Below are 23,003 nucleotides of genomic sequence, written 5' to 3'. Positions count from 1 at the left end.
CCCCCATCAGCAGCCTGAGCTTCGTCCCACAAGGAACCCAAGGAAGGTTCTGCCCGGCTTGTTTCTACAGAGTCAGAATTTCTGGGGAGTCAAGCTTGCGTTTCTGATGAGTTCTTATGGGGAAATGGACAGATGCGTGGACTTACAGATCGCACCTAAAAAACTCCATTTCAAATACAAGTGTGTGTCCATGGATATAGTTCATTGGAAATATACAAAAACACTTAAAATTTTTTTTTGGGGGGGATTTTTCAAATCTGGGCTTGCTAAAGAAGAAATGGAGCATCCCTTGTAAGTAAATAAGTTACAAACACCCTAACCTTCTCTTTTGAAGCGGTTCCACATTCACAGGAAGGAAAGATGTGTAAGTTAGAGCTCAGAGTTCCTCTATATTTTTTGACAGGTTGATTTAATTTTTTTTTTTTTTTTTTTTTTTTTGGTTTTTCGACGTAGGGTCTCACTTTAGCCCAGGCTGATCTGAAATTCACTATGGAGTCTCAGGGTGGCCTTGAACTCATGGCAATTCTCCTACCTCTGCCTCCCGAGTGCTGGGATTAAAGGTGTGGGCCACCACGCCTGGCTCTCAATTTAATTTTTGTAGACCATAGCAGGTTAATTTTTTTTTTTTTTTTGAGGTAGGGTCTCACTCTAGCTCAGGCTGACCTAGAATTCACTATGGAGTCTCAGGGTGGCCTCGAACTCACGGCAATCCTCCTACCTCTGCCTCCTAAGTCTGGGATTAAGGGCAGGTACCACCACACAGGGCTTTAATTTTTGACTCTAAGGGAAATCAAGAGACCCCCCCTACAGTAGGCAAGATTCACCTGTCCAGGGGCCCTGGGCTGCAGGAGGTGCAGGACATGTGGAGAGGCCTGTGGTCTTGTGAAAGTATGCAACACTGACCTCACACAGTCCACATTCAACAGCCCTGGGGTCAGGTCAATATCGGATATGACATCTTGAAACTTCTCCATGACCAGGCCCTTGGAGGGTCCAAACCCAGGCACAAAGAAGCCAGGTTTCTGATGGGTGCTGTGTGTGTGTGTGTGTGTGTGGGGGGGTGTTCCCTGCATGTCCTGAGTTAAAGGAAACATTTAGAAAAAGGATTCAGAAGAGGACTGGCGGGGAACCACGGGTACCTGGTGCACACTTCCGAATCCAGCGGCGTTGCTCAATCCGTTTGCACCTTGATAGAGCCCAGCTGCACCTGCAGAGGGCAGAGGGACAGGTTAGGCTTCCCACAAGTCAGAATGGGGCAATGAGGAGAAGCAGCAGGCAGGTGTGGTTGCCGAGTTCTGAGGGGTGAGGCCAAATCTCTCTTAATAAGTGAGGAAGATAACATGGGAGGACCACTTGAGCCCACACGTTCCAGACCAGCCCCCTTCTCTATGCTCCATCTAAAAAAAAAATCCTTTGATCAGTTTTGTTTTTTTTTGGGGGGGGGGCATCGAGGTAGGGACTCACTCTAGCCCAGGCTGACCAGGGATTCACTGGAGTCTCAGGGTGGCCTCGAACTCACGGCGATCCTCCCACCTCTCCCTCCCAAGTGCTGGTGATAAGTTTTTTTTTTTCCAAGTTAAATCTGTCCTCTTGTTATTGGGTTGTAAAAGCTCTTTATATATTCCAGATATGAGTCCCAGAGTAGATTTGTCGTTTGTAAATTACCTCCTCATCTACAGCTTGTCTTTTCAGTTTCTTAATGGTGCCTTGAAAAGCAGCAGTTGTAATGTTTCACTGTTTTCCATCGTGGATCTCTCTATAGCATGAGCTTTCCCCCTTAGGTGAACGAACCAATTTGTTCATCTTCCTGCAGGGCCCGAGTCCTCGGAGTGTGCACATCACTGTTCCAGCTACAGTCTAAAAAGCCAGTTCTTTCCTCATTGAATCACTTGGGATCTTTGCCAAAAGCTAATGGGCCGTGAGTGTCGGGGCTTATTTCTGGACTCTCTATTCTGTTCCACTGATTAATCGGTGTCACACCAATTCCACCCTGTCTCCACTCTGGGAGCTTATGTCAGATTTTGGAAGCAGGTGGGACAAGTTCTCCCGCTCTGTTCTTAGGATCGTTTCGGTGTCAGGCTGCCTCGCGTTTCTCCAGCAGTGGGGGAGTAAGTGGGTCAGCCTTGGTGGAGGGGTGGGGGAGACTAAGCTGGATCCATACACCTCTTTTGTAAAAGGAGGGCAGGTAAGAAAATGACACAGGGCCGTGCCCTTAGTCCCTGCACTTGGGAGACTGAGGTAGGAGGATCGCTGTGAGTTTAAGGCCAGTCTTGGGACTACTGGGTGAGTTCCAGAATGGGACCTTGCCTTGAAAAAAACAAACATGAATGAAGTGACAGTTTTTACTGATGGCCATAATGGGGATGCCAGTTTCTAAACTCACGCATGGGCACACATATGCACAAACACATAAGCAAACATGCGTGCACGCCCACGTGCACACACACATACTGCTGAGTGGTCACGGATGGCAACTCAGATCAACCAAGACCCATGCAAACAAGAAGTTTCTAGGGTCTAGGGCTGCTTTTCATGTAGGGCTGGAATGGGCCCAGTGGCCTCCAATGGAAGAGGTCAGTAAAGGAACCACAGGCAAGAGGATGGGCCCCCGGACCAAAAGGCCTCAGTCCTTTTTTTTTTTAAAAAAAAAATATATATTATTTATTTATTTGAGAGAGATAAAGAGGGAGGGAGAGAGGGAGAGAGAGAGAGTGAGAGAATGAGTACACCAGGGCCTCTAGCCACTGCAAACGAACTCCAGATGCATGCACCAGCTTGTGCATCTGGCTAACGAGGGTCCTGGGGAATTGAGACTCAAATTGGGATCCTTAGGCTTCACAGGCAAGTGCTTAACCACTAAGCCATCTCTCCAGCCCCCTTTTAAATTAAAAAATTCTACTTATTAGAGAGAGAGAGGGGGGGGGCAGATCTACAGAGAAAATTGGTGCTCCAGGGCCTCCAGCCACTGCAAACGAACTCCAGATGCATGTGCCACCTTGTGTATGCAGCTTACATGGGTTCTGGGGAATTGAACCTGGGTCCTTTGGCTTTGCAGGCAAGTGCCTTAATGGCTAAGCCATCTCGCCGGCCCTGATTTTTTTCTTTTTAAATTTCTATGGCAAAGCACCAGAGGCAGGTTAACATTATAAGTAAAAGAGGTTTGTTGAGCTCATCATTTTGCAAGGCCATGATCAGCCTGGGGCGTCATGGCAGGAGCCCATCCAGGAGTGAGAGATTATATTGCCAGACAAGAAGCCAGAGGATGGGCAGGGGGTGGCTATGATCTTTTATAAACCTCTCAGGGGAACTACATGAGTCCCCACAAGAATGACCTCAATACCTTTTTTGAGAGCGGAGTACCCATGACCGCCTCCTGCCAGGCCCCTCACCCCTCTAAAATTCACCACCGTGGGGACCAAGTGTTCAACATACAAGCCCTTATACAACATGCAACCGCAGCAGACCCATACTAGCCTGACAGAGGTCGCATTGGTTTCTGTAAGCTCCAAGATTTCCCAGGGTTTTACACAGTTATCAAATGGGAGCCCCCCTCACCACAACCCCGTCAGGTGCCTGTCAGTTACAACCCTGGGGCCCCTGGGGTTGTGAGCACCTGTTCCTGTGGGCCTGGATGCCTGTTTCCCAAGATACAGCCCCGGGAGTGGGGCTGCTGGGCCCCGAGGTGGTTAGGCCTAATTTCCCTGCAGCTGGGTGAGAGCTTGGAGCGGCTGTCCAGCCAGGGCATGGTGCCCACGTCCTTCACCCCAGCCTGCACGCGGCGGCACAGTTCACTGGGAGACGGAGGAAGGAAGATCCAGAAGTCACGTGCCAGCTAGCCTGGAGCGTGCAGGGATAATGACCAAGATACCCAGCTTCAAACAAGGTGGACGGACGGCCAGAATCTACACCCAAGGAGGTGCTCTGACCGCCACGCGTGCGCTCACCCAAACCCAACACACAAGCACATGATTAAGAAAGAAAAAAGAGCTGGCTGCTGTCTTCTGGATCTTGGTGCTTGGAAGGGGACGGAAGTCAACAGAGCTCATGTGTAATGGATGGTTTGGCCCTCAAGACTGTGGACAACCTTCCAACCTTTCTAAACGTCAGTTGTCCCATCTGTAAAACAGAGCTAAGGTGGTTTCTTAGGCTCCTGCCAAGCACTCTATGAGACGAAGACCTGAAAGAGCACAGCCCTCTCTGGAGTGTGTGATCAGCACATGGTACAGCTAACGGAACTGTGAGCTTCTGGGAGTCTCTTGTCTCCTGTCTCATAGGCATGCTGGGGTTATAGACACTGTGACTGGGTTCAAGTAGGTCCTGGGGACTCAAACTCAGGGCATCATGCTTGCGCTACAAACACTTCAGCCACTGAACCACCTCCCAGCCCAGTGTCTGGCCGTTTTTGTTTAAAACCTGGGTTCTGAGGATCAAACTCAGGTCCTCATGCTTATACAGCAAGCATTTTACCAACTGTAATGTCTCCCTAGCCCCCAGTGTTTTATTTTTTATGCATTGAAAACCACATTGGGACTGGAGAAGATGGCTTAGCGGTTAAGGCATTTGCCTGCAAATCCAAAAGACCCAGGTTCAATTCCCCAGGACCCACATAAGTCAGATGCACAAGGAGGCACGTGCATTTGGAGTTCGTTTGTAGTGGCTGGAGGCCCTAGCATGCCCATTCTCTCTCTCTCTCTTACTCTCTACCTGTTTTTCTCTATCAAATAAATAAAATAAATAAATAAATAAAATATTAAAAAAAAAAACTTTGGAGGGTTGGAAAGATGGCTCAGTGGTTAAGGCACTTGCCTACAAAGACTAAGGACCCAGGTTTGATTCCCCGGTACCTAGGTGAAGACAGATACACTAGGTGGTGCATGTGTCTGGAGTTCATTTGCAGTGGAGGCCCTGGCGTGCCCTTTCTTTCTGTCTCTATCTGCCTCTTTCTCTCTCTCTCTCAAATAAATAAACCAAGTATTTTTAAAATACCACATTGGAGCCAGGCATGGTGCAGCATACCAGTGATTTCAGCCCTTGGGAGGCTGAAGCAGGAGGCTCAATACAAGTTCAAGGTCAGCCTGAGCCACACAGTGAAACCAACTTGAGCGGTGCCCAGGCGAATACAAGGCTGTGTGACCACTCAGACTGCCTTCTAGCTTAGAGACCAACAGGGTGCGGATGAGCTGAGCAGCCCTGCCCGCACTGTGGTCCTTCCTCGCCCCAGACCTGCGGCCTCCTCGCTTGTGCTGCCCCCAGCCCCCATCTGGGTTCAATCAGCCCTTCACTAAATGTCACAATGGCCTCATTCACAGGTAGCAGAAAGCCTGTTTAAGGGGTTGTAAAATAATCCACATTCCCAAGCAGCACTTTCTGCCACCCAGCATCTCTGTAGCAGGAGTCTGGGCATAATGTGGGCTCGGAGTGAGAGGGGCTGCAGAGCAGAAAACCAGCCCAGGTCAGATCTGCCCTGAGGCAGTGCCAGGAGACATACCGGAATGTGGCAGAGTGGCCAGGATGCTTCTGCAAACCGGGGATGAAGCCTGGATTTGGGGTTTGCAGGGGATATGGAAGTCTCTTGGAGCAGGGTGTCTTTAACTTTTTCCACTTGAGACCCCTTCTTACCTGAAAATTTTTTTTGCGTGATCCTAGGTTTATAGGTATATAAGTCTACAAACATTTGCTGAGACTAAATTATAAAGAAGTTCATTTAAAAATAATTCTTTGGGGCTGGAGAGATGGCTTAGTGGTTAAGGCGTTTAGCTGCACAGCCTAACGACATGGGTTCAATTCCCTAGTAACCAAGTAAATCCAGATATACAAAGTAGTGCATGCATCTGGAGTCCATTTGCAGTGGCAAGAGGCCCTGGCACACCCATTCTCTCTCTCTTTGCTTGCAAATAAATAAATAAAATATTAAGAAATTCTTTGTCTTATGTGGACATATTTTACCATGCATTAAAAATGAAAGGAGGGCTGGGCGTGGTGGCGCACGTCTTTAATCCCAGCACTCAGGAGGCAGAGGTAGGAGGATCTCCATGAGTTCGAGGCCACCCTGAGACTACATAGTGAATTCTAGATCAGCCTGGGCTAGAGTGAGACACTACCTTGAAAAACTAAAAAAAAAAGACGGGAGAGTCACATACTGTATCAGTTTCTTCCTCGCTGCTGTGAACAATACCAGGTCAAGAAGCAGCTTAGGGAAGGAGAGTTCTAGAGGGTGGAACCCATCTGGTGGTGGGGAGGGGGGTGCAGAAGCAGGAAGCCAGAGGGGAGGAAGTAGATAGAGATGAACACAGGTGTTCAGCTGGCTGTCTCCTTTTTATGCAGTCCAGAACCTCAGCCCATGGAGAGGCACTGTCCACAGTTAGCGAGGGTCTTCCCACCCCAACTAGTATAGTCTAGAAAATCCCCAATATAGTTGCTGAGAGATTTATTCCCATGGTGATTCTAACTCCTGCCTGTACAGTGGACTCCAGAGATGGTCCTGGACCAGCATCAGGTGGACAATGGCAGCATGAGAGTGTAACATTGGCAAGGAGAAGCTGGCTATAACATCTGCAAGCCCGCCCCTAACAGCACACCTCCAACAAGGTTTCAGTTCATCTGGGGATCAAGCACTCAGAACACGTTAAGTTTCTGGGGGATTCCCAAATCAAACCATCACAGTGTCCATCCACAAAGCCACGTTCTACTCTCTGGTCTAAAGTGTCCAGGCAGTGAGTAGAACCTTCTCCAAATGATACTTTTTTAAAAAGGGAGGTGACAGACAGCTGACAGAAAGCTGGAAAAAAAAAAAAAAAGCTGCATTGCATGCACCCTATGGGAGACAGAAACCGTCAGTGGTGAAAACAGTGGATGCTGAAAGCCTCAAGTTTGGCCAGCCAGGCTAAATGAGCCAACAGGTGCAATGGTGGCATGCCTGTTATGGGGGAAATCAACTGCTCTCTAACTGGACTGAGGAATAGCTCCATGGGAGGGAATACATGCTTGGTACTGAAAACCTAACCAAAGCCTATGGTGGGGGAGGTCATGAGCCTTAGGAGTGTAACGCTTGGCTAAATACATATATTACTCTCATCAAACTGCCCTGTAAGCACTTTACTTAATGTTCATAGCCATATATTAATGCTTCTCTCACTTTTGGTTGGAGAAGCTTCTCTTTTCAGATGGCAGAGATCACTGGGATGACCCAAAAGGCACCACAGTGCTGAGAAGTAACAGAGGAGTGTCCAGCACTGAAACATCTCTATCACACTCTCCAAGGTTCAGGGTCCATTGTGGAAGAGGTGGTGGAAAGAATGTAAGAGCCAAAGGAATGGCAGGACCCTTTACAATGCACTCTTTCAGACAGAAATTGGCCTCGATACCCTCGACCTCGCAGTGCCTAACACTACCTTCACAAGACCCTCAGAATAGGAGGAAAAGAGGATGACATCAAAATAAGAGAGACTAATGGAGAGGGGGAGGGGATATGATGTAGTATGGATTTGTGACGGAGAAAGTGGAGGAAGGGAGGGAATTATCATGGCTTATTGTTTGTAAGTATGGAAACTGCCAATAAGAAATAAAAACAAGCCAGGTGTGGTGGCGCACGTCTTTAATCCCAGCACTCGGGAGGCAGAGGTAGGAGGATCACCATGAGTTCAAGGCCACCCTGAAACTACATAGTGAATTCCAGGTCAGCCTGGACCAGAGTGAAACCCTACCTCAAAAAAAAAAACTAGAAAAAAAAAAAAGAAATAAAAACAAATTTAAAAAGTGAGGTCACATATGGTCAGTAGAATGGCCTCACGGGTGACGGTGGCCATGTAAGATCACACATGCCACACCTGTGTGCTGTCAGGCGGGGGGAGGGGGGAGGCTCATAAAATGCCACAAGGCTCGGGTCTCCTGCAGAAGCTCAGTGTGCACAAGTCACTCGCTCTAGAGTTCACCAGCACAAACCAAGTCCTTCCACAGACCCGCACACTTGTAGGAGGTCCCTCCCGTGATCCCAGGAGGGAGTGGAGATTATCAATGCAAGAGTCAGATCAAAGCTCAGACCTGGGGTCCTGGCAGCCATAATTCACTCCTCGCCCTGAAATGTCATTTCTTTCAGAGGGATGATGGTTCAAGCAGCTGCAGACGGACCTCAGCTCCCTTCCACGCTGGATTTATTTCCCCTTCTCTCATCTCACCAATCCTCATAGGCTAACTGATTTTCAAAGTCCCATGGAGGGTGGGGGGTGTTGCTCCCCTAACTGCTACCATGGGGATGGGATTGTTTTCTTTTTTATTTTTTGTTCATTATTTATTTATTTATTTATTTGAGAGCGACAGACACAGAGAGACAGATAGAGGGAGAGAGAGAGAATGGGCGCGCCAGGGCTTCCAGCCTCTGCAAACGAACTCCAGACGCGCGCGCCCCCTTGTGCATCTGGCTAACGTGGGACCTGGGGAACCGAGCCTCGAACCGGGGTCCTTAGGCTTCACAGGCAAGCGCTTAACCGCTAAGCCATCTCTCCAGCCCGGGATTGTTTTCTTTATTTGTTTATTTTTATTTATTTATTTGAGAGCGACAGAGAGAGAGAGAAAGAGGCAGATAGAGAGAGAATGAGCGCGCAAGGGCCTCCAGCCACTGCAAATGAACTCCAGACGCGTGCGCCCCCTTGTGCATCTGGCTAACGTGGGTCCTGGGGAAACGAACCTTGAACTGGGGTCCTTAGGCTTCACAGGCAAGCGCTTAACCGCTAAGCCATCTCTCCAGCCTGGGATTGTTTTTTTTTAAATTTTGGTCTTTGTGCATATAGCATGTGTGTGTGTGTGTGTGCGCGCGCGCGCACGCGCGCATGTGATGTATGTCATGTGCACACACATGTGAAGGCAGAGGAGAACAGGCCATCTTATTTCCTTGAGGCAGGATCTCTCACTGAATCTGCAGCTTGTGCCAGTTTCCGGTCAGACTGGCTGAGCAATGAAGCCCAGTCATCCTCATCTCTCATCTCACTCAGCACTGGGCTTATAGCTAAGTGTGACTGGCTGGCTTTTTTTCCCCTCATTTTTTAAACATTTATTTATTTATTTATTTATTATTTGTTTCTTTGCAAGCAGAGAGAGATAGAGAGAAGAGAGAATGGGCACACCAGGGCCTCTAGCCACTGCAAATGAACTCTAGATGTATGTCCCACCTTGTGCATCTGGCTTACGTGGGTTCTACGGGAGTCAAACCTGAGTCCTTTGGCTTTGCAGGCAAGCACCTTAACTGCCAAGCCATCTCTCCAGCCCCATTCTCTTTTGTTGTTGTTGTTTTTTGTTTTGTTTTTATTTGTTTTTCAAGGTAGGGTCTTACTCAAACCACGGCTGACCTGGAATTCACTATGTAGTCTCAGGGTGGCCTCGAACTCATGGCGATCCTACCTCTGCCTCCTGAGTGCTGGAATTAAAGGCGTACGCTACCATGCCCGGCTCCCCGTTCTCTTTTGTAAATGCCTGGTGGATGTCAGTACTGCCTGGTTCACTTCTGCAGGGTTGGAAAGGAGGCAAACTTGGCGGCATCGGGGAAGCCGTGGGGCTTGGAGGGGTGTGGGGCATGGGAGCTGTTCAGTGGAAAGTTCTGGCTCTGATGAAACTGTAGGATCCTGGGGTCCAGGACAGAAGATTGCACACGTGGTTCACGCTGTTGAACAACTCTGTTATGCTTCTGTTATACTGAGAGCGCACGTGAACACACACACACACACACACACACACACACACACACACACACACACACACACGTGTTCCTCTGTTCTCTGTGACTCTGTCCCAGGAGTGTCTCTACGATAGAAAAGCAGTAGCGGAGGACAGAGGAAGCCTTTTTTACATCTTGACCTCCTGACCTTCCTGCCCTGGGCCACAGGAACCATGGGGAACCCCTCCCCAGCCTGGGTCAGGGCTGGGTTGCTTCCTGGACGTTACCCCCCCATTCTCTAGGGCCAGGGGAACCCCTTGCGCCTGGGCTGTCCCAAGTGCTCGCTCTCTGCTCACTCACGTCCAGTCCTGTCTCCCCAGAGGACTCGCCACATGCACAGTTTCAAGTCACCTCCCACGCCAGGCCTTCCCGGATCCCACCCTACACCCCGCTACCGCCAGAACCCCCGCCCCCCACACTCTAGTTTTTCTATACCATTACTGTCTGAAACATGAGGGATCTTACTCAAAGATGAAAAGAGATTATCAACAACTTCTGCTTGTTAGAACGTGAGTGCTGCTACGGACCGTAGCTGGTGACAAGTGTGGGGGGCAGAGCGCCCCACCGCCCTGCCAGAGCCCAGGTTGCCCAGGGCACAACAGTTGTCCTTAGCTGAAGCTCAACTACACAGCTCCCACGGGGCTCCAGGTAGGGCCTGAAGAGTTGGGGCGTGGATGGCAGGAGAGACAGGGCTGACAGGAGACCCGAGGGACCCCACGTGGGAACGCGAGCAGTGTCACAGCGTCTTCTCTGCGGGAGGGCGGGGCCCCAGGCCCAGGGGTGGAGGCCGCTCGGAGCCCCTCGGCAACCCCAGGGCGCCCGTCTCTGCCCACCCCGCCCCTGCGTAGCCTGCGCTGGGAGGTCTGGCTTCTGCCGGAACGAATTAGACCAATCCATGACGGGCCTGGTGAGTTTCACTCATGGAACCTCTGAGGCCTCCTTGGACTCCTGGGAAGGCCCCTGGGAATCTATTAGTGATGTCTTCTGTGGCACCCCCCCCACCCCCTAGATTTTGGCCCTGGGAGACCCGGGTCTCTCTTCTGTCACGCTGAACTGGAAGGTGGCAACTGTGTGTTGCCACAGATGCCGAGCCTGGGGCCATATGTGACGGCCACCATAGGAAACGTACCTGAGCCACAGTACTCAAGGGCCTGGGTGTTGCTGCTAGCTCAGCCTCGGTCTCTGCACTAGATCCATATCAACTCTTTTTTTGTTTGTTTGTTTTGTTTTTTCGAGGTAGGGTCTCACTCTAGCCCAGGCTGACCTGGAATTCACTATGTAGTCTCTGGGTGGCCTCGAACTCACAGTGATCCTCCTGCCTCTGCCTCCCGAGTGCTGGGATTAAAGGCGTGTGCCGCTGCACTCGGCTCCATATTGACTCTTTTCATTGTTGCCATAACCCCAGGGAGTTGGGAGTACCTGTCACCTACATCTCACCAAGGTGGAAACCTAAGAAGCTGCCAGTTACTTGGCTGACCAGGGGCAGAACTGGGCTAGGACCGAGGTGGTGTGGGTTCAGAGGCCCTGTCCTGACCCCTCAAACTTGCATAAGCTCCTGAGTTCAAACCTAGAAGTGTCAGAGAAGAATTACTAAGAAAAGAACTTCTGGGCTAAAGACATGGCTTAGTGGTTAAGGCACTTGCTAGCAAAGCCAAAGGACCCAGGTTTGATTCCCCAGTACCCACATAAAGCCAGATGCACAGGGTGGCACATGCGTTCAGAGTTCCTTTGCAGTGACTAGAGGCTATGGAGCACCCATTCTTTCTCTCTCCCTCTTTCCTCCCTTCTCAAATAAATAAATAAAATAAATTTTTTTTAAAGAAAAGAACTCATGACTCAGGTGCCCAGAAAACCCTCATCAGGGCCAAGTCCAGCTGAACTGCTTCTAAGGTAAAACATTAAACTATGCACATGTCTGCATGAACCAAAACACCCTCCCATGGTGTGAGCCCTGATGCGCCCATTCTCTGTCTGTCGCTCTCAAATAAATAAATAAAAATATTTTTAAAAAGGGGGCTCAGAAAATGGCTTAGTGGTTAAGGCGTTTGCCTGTGTTTGCCTGCGAAGCCTAAGGACCTCTGTTTGATTCCCCAGGATCCAATAGACCAGATGCACAAGGGGGGCGCATGCATCTGGAGTTCATTTGCAGTGGCTGAAAGTCCTGGTGCATCCATTCTGTCTTTCTGCCTCTTCCTCCCCCCGCCCCAAACAGATAAATAAAAATATTTTTTTAAAAAAGAAAAGAAGCTGGGCGTGGTGGTGCACACCTTTAATCCCAGCACGCAGGGAGGCAGAAGTAGAAGGATCACCGTGAGTTCAAGGCCACCCTGAGACTCATAGTTAATCCCAGGTCAGCCTGGACCAAAGTGAGACCCTCCCTCAAAGAACCAAAGAAGCAGCTGGGTGTGCTGGCGCAGTGCAGGTAATCCAGCCCTAGGAAGGTGGAGACACAATACACACGTGCATACTCACACGAAGCAGGACTCTTACCATGTAAAGCCGAACACTTGTCAAGTCTGTCTGTGCAGCCTTCTGGATGCTTCTGAACCACAGTGGCCATGTGCCCTGAACCTAGTGGATGACTGGAAGCGACTGTCCCTCCTCATACAGGGTTGCATAACCAAGACCAGCCTCCATCTTCACTTAAATGGGTTCTAACTTGCTCTGGAGAGCTTTCACGTGGATGCTGGCTATTCTACTTTAACTTTTTAAAAATATTTATTTTTATTATTTATTTATTTGAAAGAGAGAGAGAGAGAGAGAGAGAGAGAGAGAGCGCCAGGGCCTCCAGCTGCTGCAAACGAACTCCAGACGCATGCGCCCCCCTTGTGCATCTGGCTAACATGGGTCCTGGGGAATCGAGCCTCGAACTGGGGTCCTTAGGCTTCACAGGCAAGCACTTAACCACTAAGCCATCTCTCCAGACCTAAATTTTTTTAAAAATTTATTTATTCGAGAGAGAGAGGCATATAGAGAGAATAGGTGCTCCAGGACCTCCAGACACTGCAAACAAGCTCCAGATGCCTGCATCACCTCGTGTATCTGGCTTTACGTGGGTCCTGGGGAATCAAACCTGGGTCCTTTGGCTTTGCAGGCCAAGTGCTTTAATTGCTAAGCCATCTCTCCAGCCCAATGCTGACTACTTTAAATAAACAGTGCTTCCCAAATTTGTCCCAGTCAGTGAGGTGACTGGCACTGGTCTTGCTCCTGGCCAATGCACTGCTTGCTGGCCTTACCATAGGCCAGGTCATCCCAGCTTCATAATCTTTTCCATTGGCGCCTCAGTGTGCTCATTTGTCCAATGGCAGCAACTTACCTCAGCACCGAATGGGGACAACATCGTCCCTGGTCCCCAGGAAGTTCCCTGTCAGTGTTGCTATCTTTATGATCACTTGGCACCTGCCATGAAACCGGCCATTGACTATGGTGGGGGGGGTGGGGGCGGTGATGGCTAAATGTTTGAGGAACAAATGCTGAACGTCAGGCCACGCTACAAACCATCCCCAGCCTCTGGGCTGACATGAGAGGGCCGGGACCAGGGGCCACAAACTGCAGGGGACATTCGTTATCCACGCTTCCCCCGGGGGAGGGGTGGTGGAGGTGGCAGACAGAAGGGGTTTTAAAACAATAAAGTCAATTTGCTACGGTCTGCTTCAGTGTTTTGAGGTCTTTGAAAGAGATACTGTGCGGCTTTGGGATGGGGGGGGGTAGATCGGGCCCGGGTCTATTTATCCTATAAGGAGGGCACTCTGACCTTCGCTGGCGGCGGTGGCCTCTCGCTGCCGCTGAACTTGCTGGGTCCGGACTGAGACTAATGCAAGCCAGCTGTGCACCCGGCCTCCGTATCCCCTCGCGCCTGGGCCCTTTCCATTCCTGCTAAGGCCAGGCACAGCTCTCAGCTCGTAGCCTCTGGCTGCTCGGTGGGGGACCCCGGTGGGTGATGTTTGGGGTTGACTTGTGTCCCCGGAGAAGATAGGTTCACGCCCTAACCCCAGCACCCGGGAATGTGACCTTGTTTAGAAACAGGGCTTTTGTAGATGGCATGAAGTTAAATGAGGTCACGCGGGATTAGGATGTCCCCGTAGGAAGAGAGAACCTCAGATGCATACAGAAAGGAGCCAAGGGGGGTGAGATGGGGGGGCAGAGAAGTGACAATGAGGCATCTGCAGGCCCAGGGGTTGCTGGAGCCACCAGAAACCCGGGGAGGGGCAGGGGCAGGCCTTCCCTTGGAGTCACAGAAGGTATCAAGTTTTCAAGACGCTTCCTTTCAGACATCTGGCCTCCATGACCGAGGCAGTGCACTCATCGCTGTGTGTGCATATCTGTGTTCACATGGCTAAGCGTGAGGGTGCCCTGGCGCCTGGGCAGAGGTCAGGGGACAACTTCAGGTGTTGGTCCTTGCTTTCCACCTTGGTTTGAGTCAAGGACTCTCGCTGCTCACGGGGGCATTCCGGGCTGGCCGGCATGCCCACCTCCCTTTCCACCCTGGTGCGCTGGGGTCACGGGTGCTGGCGCTTTAGGCGGGCACGGCGGAACCAAGCTCAGGTACTCACGTTTGCGTTGCAAGCATTTTACCTGCAGAGACATCTCCCCAGCCCGTGAACTCACATTCTTTTCAGTCTCCAAAATGTGGTTTATCCCCATGGCAACCCAAGGAAGCAAAGTGGTCACTGGCTGGCTGGCACGTTTTAATCGTCCTTCCAGGTCTGCTGGGGACAGGATCGTGGGTACAAGGATGACCCCGGTTCTGACTTACAGAAGCTTATTCCTGGAGATCTGGGGCACAGGGCAGGGTCTGCTCCCAGCCCCCCACCTCGATGTCTGTAAAGGGAAGACACTGAACCAGATGGTGGGGTCCAGACTTCAAACCCCCTCCCCGCCCCATGCCCTACTGCCTTACCATATTCTCAACCCACACCATTGTTGCTTTACTTAATATCTCTGTACATCAATTTATTTTTTGGGGGGGGGTTTCCAAGGTAGAGTCTTGCTATAGTCCGGGCTGACCAGGAATTCACTATGTAGTCTCAGGGTCGCCTCAAACTCACAGTGATCCTGCTACCTCCTTCCCTGAGTGCTGGGATTAAAGGTGTGCGCCACCACGCCCAGCTCTGCATGTCAATTTTAAATGGAGTCACACTCCTGTGCAGGTTAGCCTTGCTGTGTGCCATGGCATCTGCCAAGATCATTCATGGCCTGTGCTTAACTAACTTTGAGAAGAGGACTTAGTTTCCCTGTTGCAAAGAGAAGCAGTGCTATCAGTAATAAACAGAGAAGAATAAGAAACACGTAGAAAGCTAATGCGGGGCTGGAGAAATGGCTTAGCAGTTAAGCGTTTGCCTGTGAAGCCGAAGGACCCCAGTTCGAGGTTCGATTCCTCAGGAACCACATTAGCCAGATGCATAAGGGGGCGCACGCATCTGGAGTTTGTTTGCAGTGGCTGGAAGCCCTGGCGTGCCCATTCTCTCTCTGTCTCTGTGCCTCTTTCTCTCTCTCAAATAAATAAATAAAATAAAAGTGAACAAAAAAATTAAAAAAAGAAAGCTAATGCTTTTAGTCTCAGAGAAGGACTGTTTGTTTAGCGGACACCCTAAAATATAGGTCTGTGCCCACATGTTGTGAAAAGCAATATTTGCATGGATTCAAGAAGTGTTGAGGGCATACTCGTTTCCAACGGAGACTTCCTGTCTCACTGTGTGGCTGACTCGGAGGGACCTGAAGAGAGGGGAAAGAGGACTGGCTTTCTCCCGTGCGAAGGATGGTTTCTAGTTCACACTGTAACCTTCTCCAGGAGGCAATCTAGTCAGGACAGGTGATGGTGTGCTGTGGTCATAAACACTCCTGGCATTTCAGTGGCCAGATACAGCGCCCAGCGACACTTCCTGAGGTCACTATGGACGCCAGTTAGAGGGGCGTCCCCTCAATTTGAGCACCGTCGGAGGGAAACATGGCTCGTGGAGAGACTCGCCCCTGAATCCCTCGCCAACACCCGCAATTCAGTGGCCAGTATTCGTCTGCTACGTCTCCTCACCATCCTGCCTCTGGGTCACCTGATGTGACTCTGTTGGGAGTGGCATCCATGGTAGCCACAGCCACTCACCAGTCCTGGCTGACCTAAGGAAGCTGGTATGAAGAGCTGGCCAACTCCGGCCTGGCACCTGCTTCTGTAAATAGTTTCACTGGGGCGCAGCCAGGCTGTTTGTTTACATGTGGTCTAAGACAGAGCTAGCAGACACGGCAGGGACTCTAAACCTCACAGAGTCTACAGTGCTTCTTTTCTCGACTTTTATGGAAAAGCGTCTGCCGAACCCAGATCCGAAAGACTTCATTAGTCCTTCCACGAGTGCAATCCTGGGGTCCTGCGTTTCCTCCAGGTACACGTGTCTTGTGGCCCCCTCATCCCTTGTTCCTGGGGATCAGGACTATACCCTGGACCTGAGTCCTCAGCTATCATCATGGAGAACTCTTGAGGAAAAAAATAATAATAATAAGCACTGAGTTCCTCAGGTAGTTGGTCGGTGGGCATCAACCACTTAGTGCCTGACGCTGCTGCAGACTTTTCATAGACGCAAACTTCTGTCCTGTTTAAGGCAGTCCAACAAGGGAGCCAAGGAAGTAGAGGCATGAGGAAGTTACAAAGTGAACACACACACACACACACACACACACACACACACACACACACACACACGGGAGGTGTGTCCCCGGTTGTCATGTGGGAGGTACTTCGTTCTTGGCGTGGAGACTGTGACTTCAAGGTTAAAAGTCACTGCTTTTCAGCTCAGCGCTGTCATTTGCACAGGGACCCAAGTCCCTCAGGGGAAGGTGCGTTCTCATGATGTGTCCCACACTGGGAAGATTCCAGAAGCTGGGTCTCTCGTCATGCTTCTTCCACAACCCGCCTCAACCTCCCAGGCTCGGCTCTGCCTTGTTGTCCCCATGGGCTCAGTGACCCCGCAGCCACCCTGCACCCAGGGAGCAGAAACCTTGGTGTCAGCAAATCCCAGGGGATCTGGCCTCAGGGGACTTTTCCCTTCCTCTGACTCCAAGGTGGATCCCCTTGGGGTCTTTTCACCCATATCCCTGTATGGTCCCGAAGGTATGTCATTACCAGTGAGAGGAACTTGGAAAAGTTCAAGGACAGCTGGGGTGGCCTTGGATGCAGATTTTAGGGCTTTGCTCCCTTTTCTTAAAAATAAATATATATTTTTACTTATTTTATTTATTTGAGAGGGAGAAAGATGCGGGGGGTGGGAGAGACAGAATGGTCGCATCAGGGCCTCCAGCCACTGCAAACGAACTCCAGACGCGTGCGCACCCTTGTGCATCTGCCTTATGTGGGCCCTGGAAAGTTGAACTGGGATCCTCTGACTTTGCAGGCAAATACCTTAACTGCTACGCCATCTCTCCAGCCTTTTGCTCCCTTTTTGAACAGCCAGTTCCCAATTTAATGCTGAGCAGCAGTGGTACAGAGTTGGGAAGACCCACTGCAAAAGCCCAAAGGTGTACACACACACACACACACACACACACACACACACACACACACACACTCCAATACCAAGCAGCTGGAACAACAGATGACTGCACCAACCCAATTTTTTTTTCCCCTTCTTCGAATATTTTATTTTATTTTTGTTTTTTTTTTTTTAATTTTATTTTTAATTTGAGAGAGAGCAAGGCAGAGGAAGAGAGAGAGAAAGAATGGGCATGCCAGAGTCTGTAGCTACTGCAAACAAACTTCAGACACATGCGCCACCTTGTACATCTGGCTTATGTGGGTCCTGGGGAATCGAACCAAGGTCCTCTGGCTTTGTAGGCAAGCACCTTAACCACTAAGCCATTTCTCCAGGCCCCTTATTTTATTTTTCACTTGAGAGAAAGAATGGGCATGCCCCAGCCTGCAGCCACACTGCAAACAAACTCCAGATGCATGTGCCCCCTTGTGCATCTGGCTTACATGGGACCTGGGGCATCAGACCTGGGGGTCCTTTGGCTTTGCAGGCAAACGCCTTAACCGCCGAGCCACCTCCCTAGCCCACCAACCCAAATCCTAACAGAGTAGAAGATTCTAGAGCAGAAAAGCAGAGACTGTGGGTTTCAGATCAAGCAAAACCAGGGATGTGGTGGAGACAGTGCTGGGGACAGGTAAGTACTGCGTATGTACAGCCTGAGCAGTGACCACAGCAGCCACTGCTGACGAAGCACTGTGACTTCAGCCCAGGCCCGTCCCCAGCCCCAGGCCACACCGCCTGCCCCCAGCCCACGGCAGCCCCGGCTCGCTCTGTGGCAGAGACCACGCAGTCACAGAAGGGCAGGGTCTGCCTGACGTCGGCCAGCAAGTTGTGGTGCTGGGACTCCATCCCGGGCCTGGCGTTCTCTGGGTGGCTCAGTGCTAGGAAGCCACACAGGAGCCGGAGATGGTGCATGGGAACAGACCCAGGCAGACCTCCAAGTCAGGCCTCTTAGTGGGAAATAGAAAAAAGCCAGTTTGCAAGATGCATAAACAAGATACCGTGTTTAAGAAACAGCCTGGAATTTTCCAGTGGTGGGAGAGAAAATACACACACACACACACACACATACACGTGTGTGTGCGCACACACCACACAAGTAAATGAATAGAGAAATTACTGGAAAGATATACACTGATTAACACTTTGGCGATTTAAAAAAAAAAGCTGAGTCATGCCAAGCGGTATGGAAGGCAGGTGGATTGGGCCAGAACCAGGCTGGGCGCATGGTGATGTGGAAGCTATCACACAGAAATAGTGCCTTGAGAGTCAGGAACCCCCTGGGGTTCCCAATTCGGTGGGGCACTGGTCCTCCCTTTAGGACCTGCGCTCTCAGCAACAGACAACTGCTGTTCTCCAAGACTTCCCCTTGCGCACGGCTCGGCCTAGCTTCAGTCCTGACTGCAGCGTCTCTCTGAGGGAAGGCGGAGTTGCAGTTTGTCTCAACAACTGCTCCAGAGGCTGCCTGAGGCTGCGTCCCTGTCCCCATCCTGCGTCCACTCATGATCCCTTCAGCTGATCCCTGGGCAGATGGCCTGAGTGTAGCTCCCTCATTTGTCTGCAAGGGTGAGACCTGCCCCTTCCAGAAGCCCCTCTTGCTCATGCCTGAAGCTCAGAGTTTGCTCTATTCTGCTCCCTAGAATTGCTGGAATTATGGGCAGGAGCCGGGGTTCCCTGCTACGTCCCAACATGAAGGGTCACCTGTTTTTTGTAAACATCAAGAATGAAAAATGACAATAAATGGCACATGGGGCTTTGGATGAACTGGATAATTCTAGAACGTTTTCATTCCTTTTATTTGAGAGGGAGGGGGGGGTACAACAGGCCTCTAGCCACTCAAACAAACTCTAGAGGCATACACTACCCTGTGCATCTAGCTTTATGTGGGTATTGGGGAATTGAACTCGGGTCTTTAGGCTTTGCAGTCAAGCACCTTAGTCACCGAACAATCTTTCTAGCCCAATTCTAGAATTTTTTTTTAAATTTTATTTATTTATTTATTTGAGAGCGACAGACACAGAGAGAAAGACAGATAGAGGGAGAGAGAGAGAATGGGCGCGCCAGGGCTTCCAGCCTCTGCAAACGAACTCCAGACGCGTGCGCCCCCTTGTGCATCTGGCTAACGTGGGACCTGGGGAACCGAGCCTCGAACCGGGGTCCTTAGGCTTCACAGGCGAGCGCTTAACCGCTAAGCCATCTCTCCAGCCCCAATTCTAGAATTTTTTGAATGGGCTCCCTGGAGGGTTATTGACACAAACGTATCTGAGAATATGGGCTCCACAGGGCCTCAATAAATGGGGGGCAATGTGTGAGAGGGAAGGTCAGGATAGGCAAGAGCTTGTTTCTGCCTCTTCCCAAGTTCTGTCCAACCCTAAATGTCACCCCACAGCAATCACCCGGCCTCACTGAGCTGCAGACCATATTACTTTCCCTGTCTCACAACTCAGTGATTTCTGGAACTTCTGGAGCCAAGTCAAAGCTTCCGTGGGCCCAACAGGCTCTGGCAGGCCTTTCTTCACCCACCCTCTGCCTCCCTCCTTGGCTCCTGTCCCCCAGTGTCCCGGCCACCAGCCTCCTCGACTGGCAGCACTCCTGGCCCCTGGCTGGCTCTGTGATTTGCTGCACCCAGGGCCTCCGTCAACTCTGACAGACCTTGGTGTCCTTCCCAGTCCTCTGCCCCCTGCTAGAGGGCACCGGTCACACCTCCTCACTCACTGCTGTGCTGTGTTCTGAGTCAGCCCCGGCCACCTTCGAATGTCGAGACTCCTAGAGCGACTACATTTGGAGAGAAGGTCTGTAGGGAGGGAACTGAGCTCTCAAAGGTCATTTTAACAAAAGGAAGGAGATGTTTCTCTTATAAACACCAACGAGCAAGGAGGAGGCTGTCCCCAAGCCCAGAAAAGCCCTCAGCAGCCATGAGCGTGCGGCACCGCCATCTGAGACTCCAGGTCTCCCTGCCGTGAGCCAGTAAGGTTCTGTTCTTTAAACCATCCAGTCTGTGGTACTGAGTGACAGAGGACAAGCAGGTGAATAAGCTTCCTGCGTCCCTCGCCGGGACATGAGTTCCACACAGGTCAGACTCTACTGTGCCTTGCCTGCCATCTAGAACAGAGCTGAGACATTTGCTAAGTTAGCGGTGGATGATCTTTTGGGCACTATGCCATTTCTCCTTATGCCAATGGCTGTCACTGTGGAAACCAGTAATAGGGGGGTATAGTCTTTGTGTAAGTACGTGGAGACACTTTTATTGGGGGCACCAATGGCATTTGAGGGGCAGGGTATAGGGTGCTGGCACTCTGCCATAGATGTGCTAGCCCAGCAAGGTATGGAACGTTCCTAAGTGCTGCCTAGCTGTCGGACGTCCCAAGCAAGGTGAAGTCATGGACTTAGCACATGGGACCAGCCAAGGCCAGGCCACCATTCCCTTGTGGGATGACAGTGCGCTATTTATTTTTATGTATTTGAGAGCGACAGAGAAAGAGGCAGAGAGAGAGAGAGAGAGAGAGAGAGAGAGAGAGAGAGAGAGAGAGACAGAGAATGGGCGCGCCAGGGCTTCCAGCCTCTGCAAACGAACTCCAGACGCGTGCGCCCCCTTGTGCATCTGGCTAACGTGGGACCTGGGGAACCGAGCCTCGAACCGGGGTCCTTAGGCTTCACAGGCAAGCGCTAAAACGCTAAGCCATCTCTCCAGCCCTGTCTTGTTCATTTATACGTTCAACACAGCTGCTCAGTCCTGAAGCCACAAGGACAGTCACGAGTTGGGACAGAGACCTATTGCCCTCAAAATATGAACATTTCCTGGCTGTCTCCTTTACAGAAAACATCTGTCGCCGCCACCCTAGGATACCTGTCCATTTTACACATAAACACAAAGGACTTTTATTTACTTATTTTTTTTTTTTTTTTACTAAATTTAATTTTTTTTTTTTTGAGAGCGACAGACACAGAGAGAAAGGCAGATAGAGGGAGAGAGAGAGAATGGGCGCGCCAGGGCTTCCAGCCTCTGCAAACGAACTCCAGACGCGTGCGCCCCCTTGTGCATCTGGCTAACGTGGGACCTGGGGAACCGAGCCTCGAACCGGGGTCCTTAGGCTTCACAGGCAAGTGCTTAACCGCTAAGCCATCTCTCCAGCCCTTTTATTTACTTATTATCTGTTGTTTTGAGGACTGGGGTAACAGTCATTTGCCACCAGGCTCAGTTTATGCAGTACTGGGGATCAGACCCAGGGCTCTGAGCATGCTAGAGAGGTACTCTACCAGCTGAGCCACAACCCCAGCTTAATTTGTTTTCTTAGTTGGGGGAATTCCTTAGAGAAGTTTCTTGGTGCTCCATTTGTTCTGTCTGAAAATGCGGGACTGACCACACTGCACAGTGACACTCGCTTTAACCGAGGAGGACCTCGACTCCACCTCCTCCTAGGGCTAGGTGCCCAAGCCCAAACCCAGGCCCTGCCCAGGGAGCTCCACCCTTGACCTTGTGGCCTGCACTCCTGCAGGACGTTGGTCTGTGGCTGGTGGCCGATTGAAGAGGACAGACCTGGGGTCCATGTTGGCCTCTCTCCTGAGCACTTTGCAGGTGCACTTTTTTTTTGAGTTAGGGTCTCACTCTGGTCTAGGCTGACTTGGAATTCACTATGTAGTCTCAGGGTGGCCTCGAACTCATGGCGATCCTCCTACCTCTGCCTCCCAAGTGCTGGGATTAAAGGCATGCATCACCACGCCCGGCTTTACAGGTGTACCTTTACACGTGTGATGTCACCATCATCATTTGCACAATGCTCGCTGGCGAGGGTCAGCATCACAAGACATCCTTATGTGGCTTCTCCACGCGGGCGTGAGGGAGAACGCAAGCACTCTCTCCACATAATGGCACCAGTCCCATCCTAAGGCCCCAACCTCATGACTTCATCCAACCCGGAGTGTCTCCCAAAGGCCCATCTCCAAATACCATCCCTTGGGGTGACAGCCTCACACGTTTGGGGGACATAATTCTATTCACAACACCAATGACCTGTCCACCTTCTCCAGCATTAACCACATTAAGAGCTGACTTTTTAAATCTCTCCTAGAAGCTAAGGCTGGTGGGACAGGCCAATCATCCCAGCTACTTGGGAGGATGAGTCAGGAGAATCACAAATTCAAGGCTTGCCTGAGCTGCAGAGTGAGACTGTCCAACTAAAACCTTTTTAAAAAAGGGGGGCTGGGATGGGACTGGAGAGATGGCTCAGCGATTAAGGCGCTTGCCTGCAATGCAAGGGCTAACCACCTGGGTTCAAGTCCCCAGTACCCTTACAAAGCCAGCTGCACAAAGTGGTGCATGCATGTGGAGTTTGTCTGCAGAGGCTAGAGGCCCCGGTGTGCCCATTCTTTCTCTCTCTGTCAAATAAATAAAATATTTACAAAAGGGCTGGGGATATAGCTCACTGTTACAGTGTCTGTCTGTTATGCGTGAGGCCTTAGGTTTCATTCCCAGTACTACCACCTCCGACACTCCCTTAGAGTTGGCCTGCCCACTCCAGCGACCGCATTGACATCATACGGAATTCAACTTAAACAAGAGTGAAAAATCTCCCATGACTCTGACCACATTTCAAGGGCCTGAGGGTTCCGTGGCTTGTGGCCACTGCTGAGTCAGGGCGGCCTCCTGTCCCTCAGGCAGACTGTCTATGACTCCTCTCTTGTCACCTGTCATTTCCAGTTGCTTTAGCAACTTAGACCAATCATAGGGTGTCAAGCCTGCAAACCAGGGAAAGTATCTGCCAGGGGCAGTTGGGGTACCAGCC

General features: G+C 50.8%; 1 protein-coding gene across 2 annotated transcripts in view; it reads right to left on the bottom strand.

The window, feature by feature from the left end:
* Window positions 1-23,003, bottom strand: part of Eya2 (EYA transcriptional coactivator and phosphatase 2) — a 207,859-nt gene that overhangs the window by 78,990 nt on the left and 105,866 nt on the right. For both annotated transcript variants that reach the window (XM_045157600.1, XM_045157599.1), the window contains exon 6: window positions 1,140-1,207. In XM_045157600.1, coding sequence (XP_045013535.1) covers window positions 1,140-1,207 — 68 coding nt within the window. The remainder of the gene's footprint in view (window positions 1-1,139; window positions 1,208-23,003) is intronic.

This window comes from Jaculus jaculus, chromosome 8 (genome assembly GCF_020740685.1).
Source record: "Jaculus jaculus isolate mJacJac1 chromosome 8, mJacJac1.mat.Y.cur, whole genome shotgun sequence".
In the NCBI taxonomy this organism is placed as follows: domain Eukaryota; kingdom Metazoa; phylum Chordata; class Mammalia; order Rodentia; family Dipodidae; genus Jaculus; species Jaculus jaculus.
The sequence above is the reverse complement of the archived record's forward strand: the minus strand, read 5'-3'. Positions and strand labels throughout refer to the sequence as shown.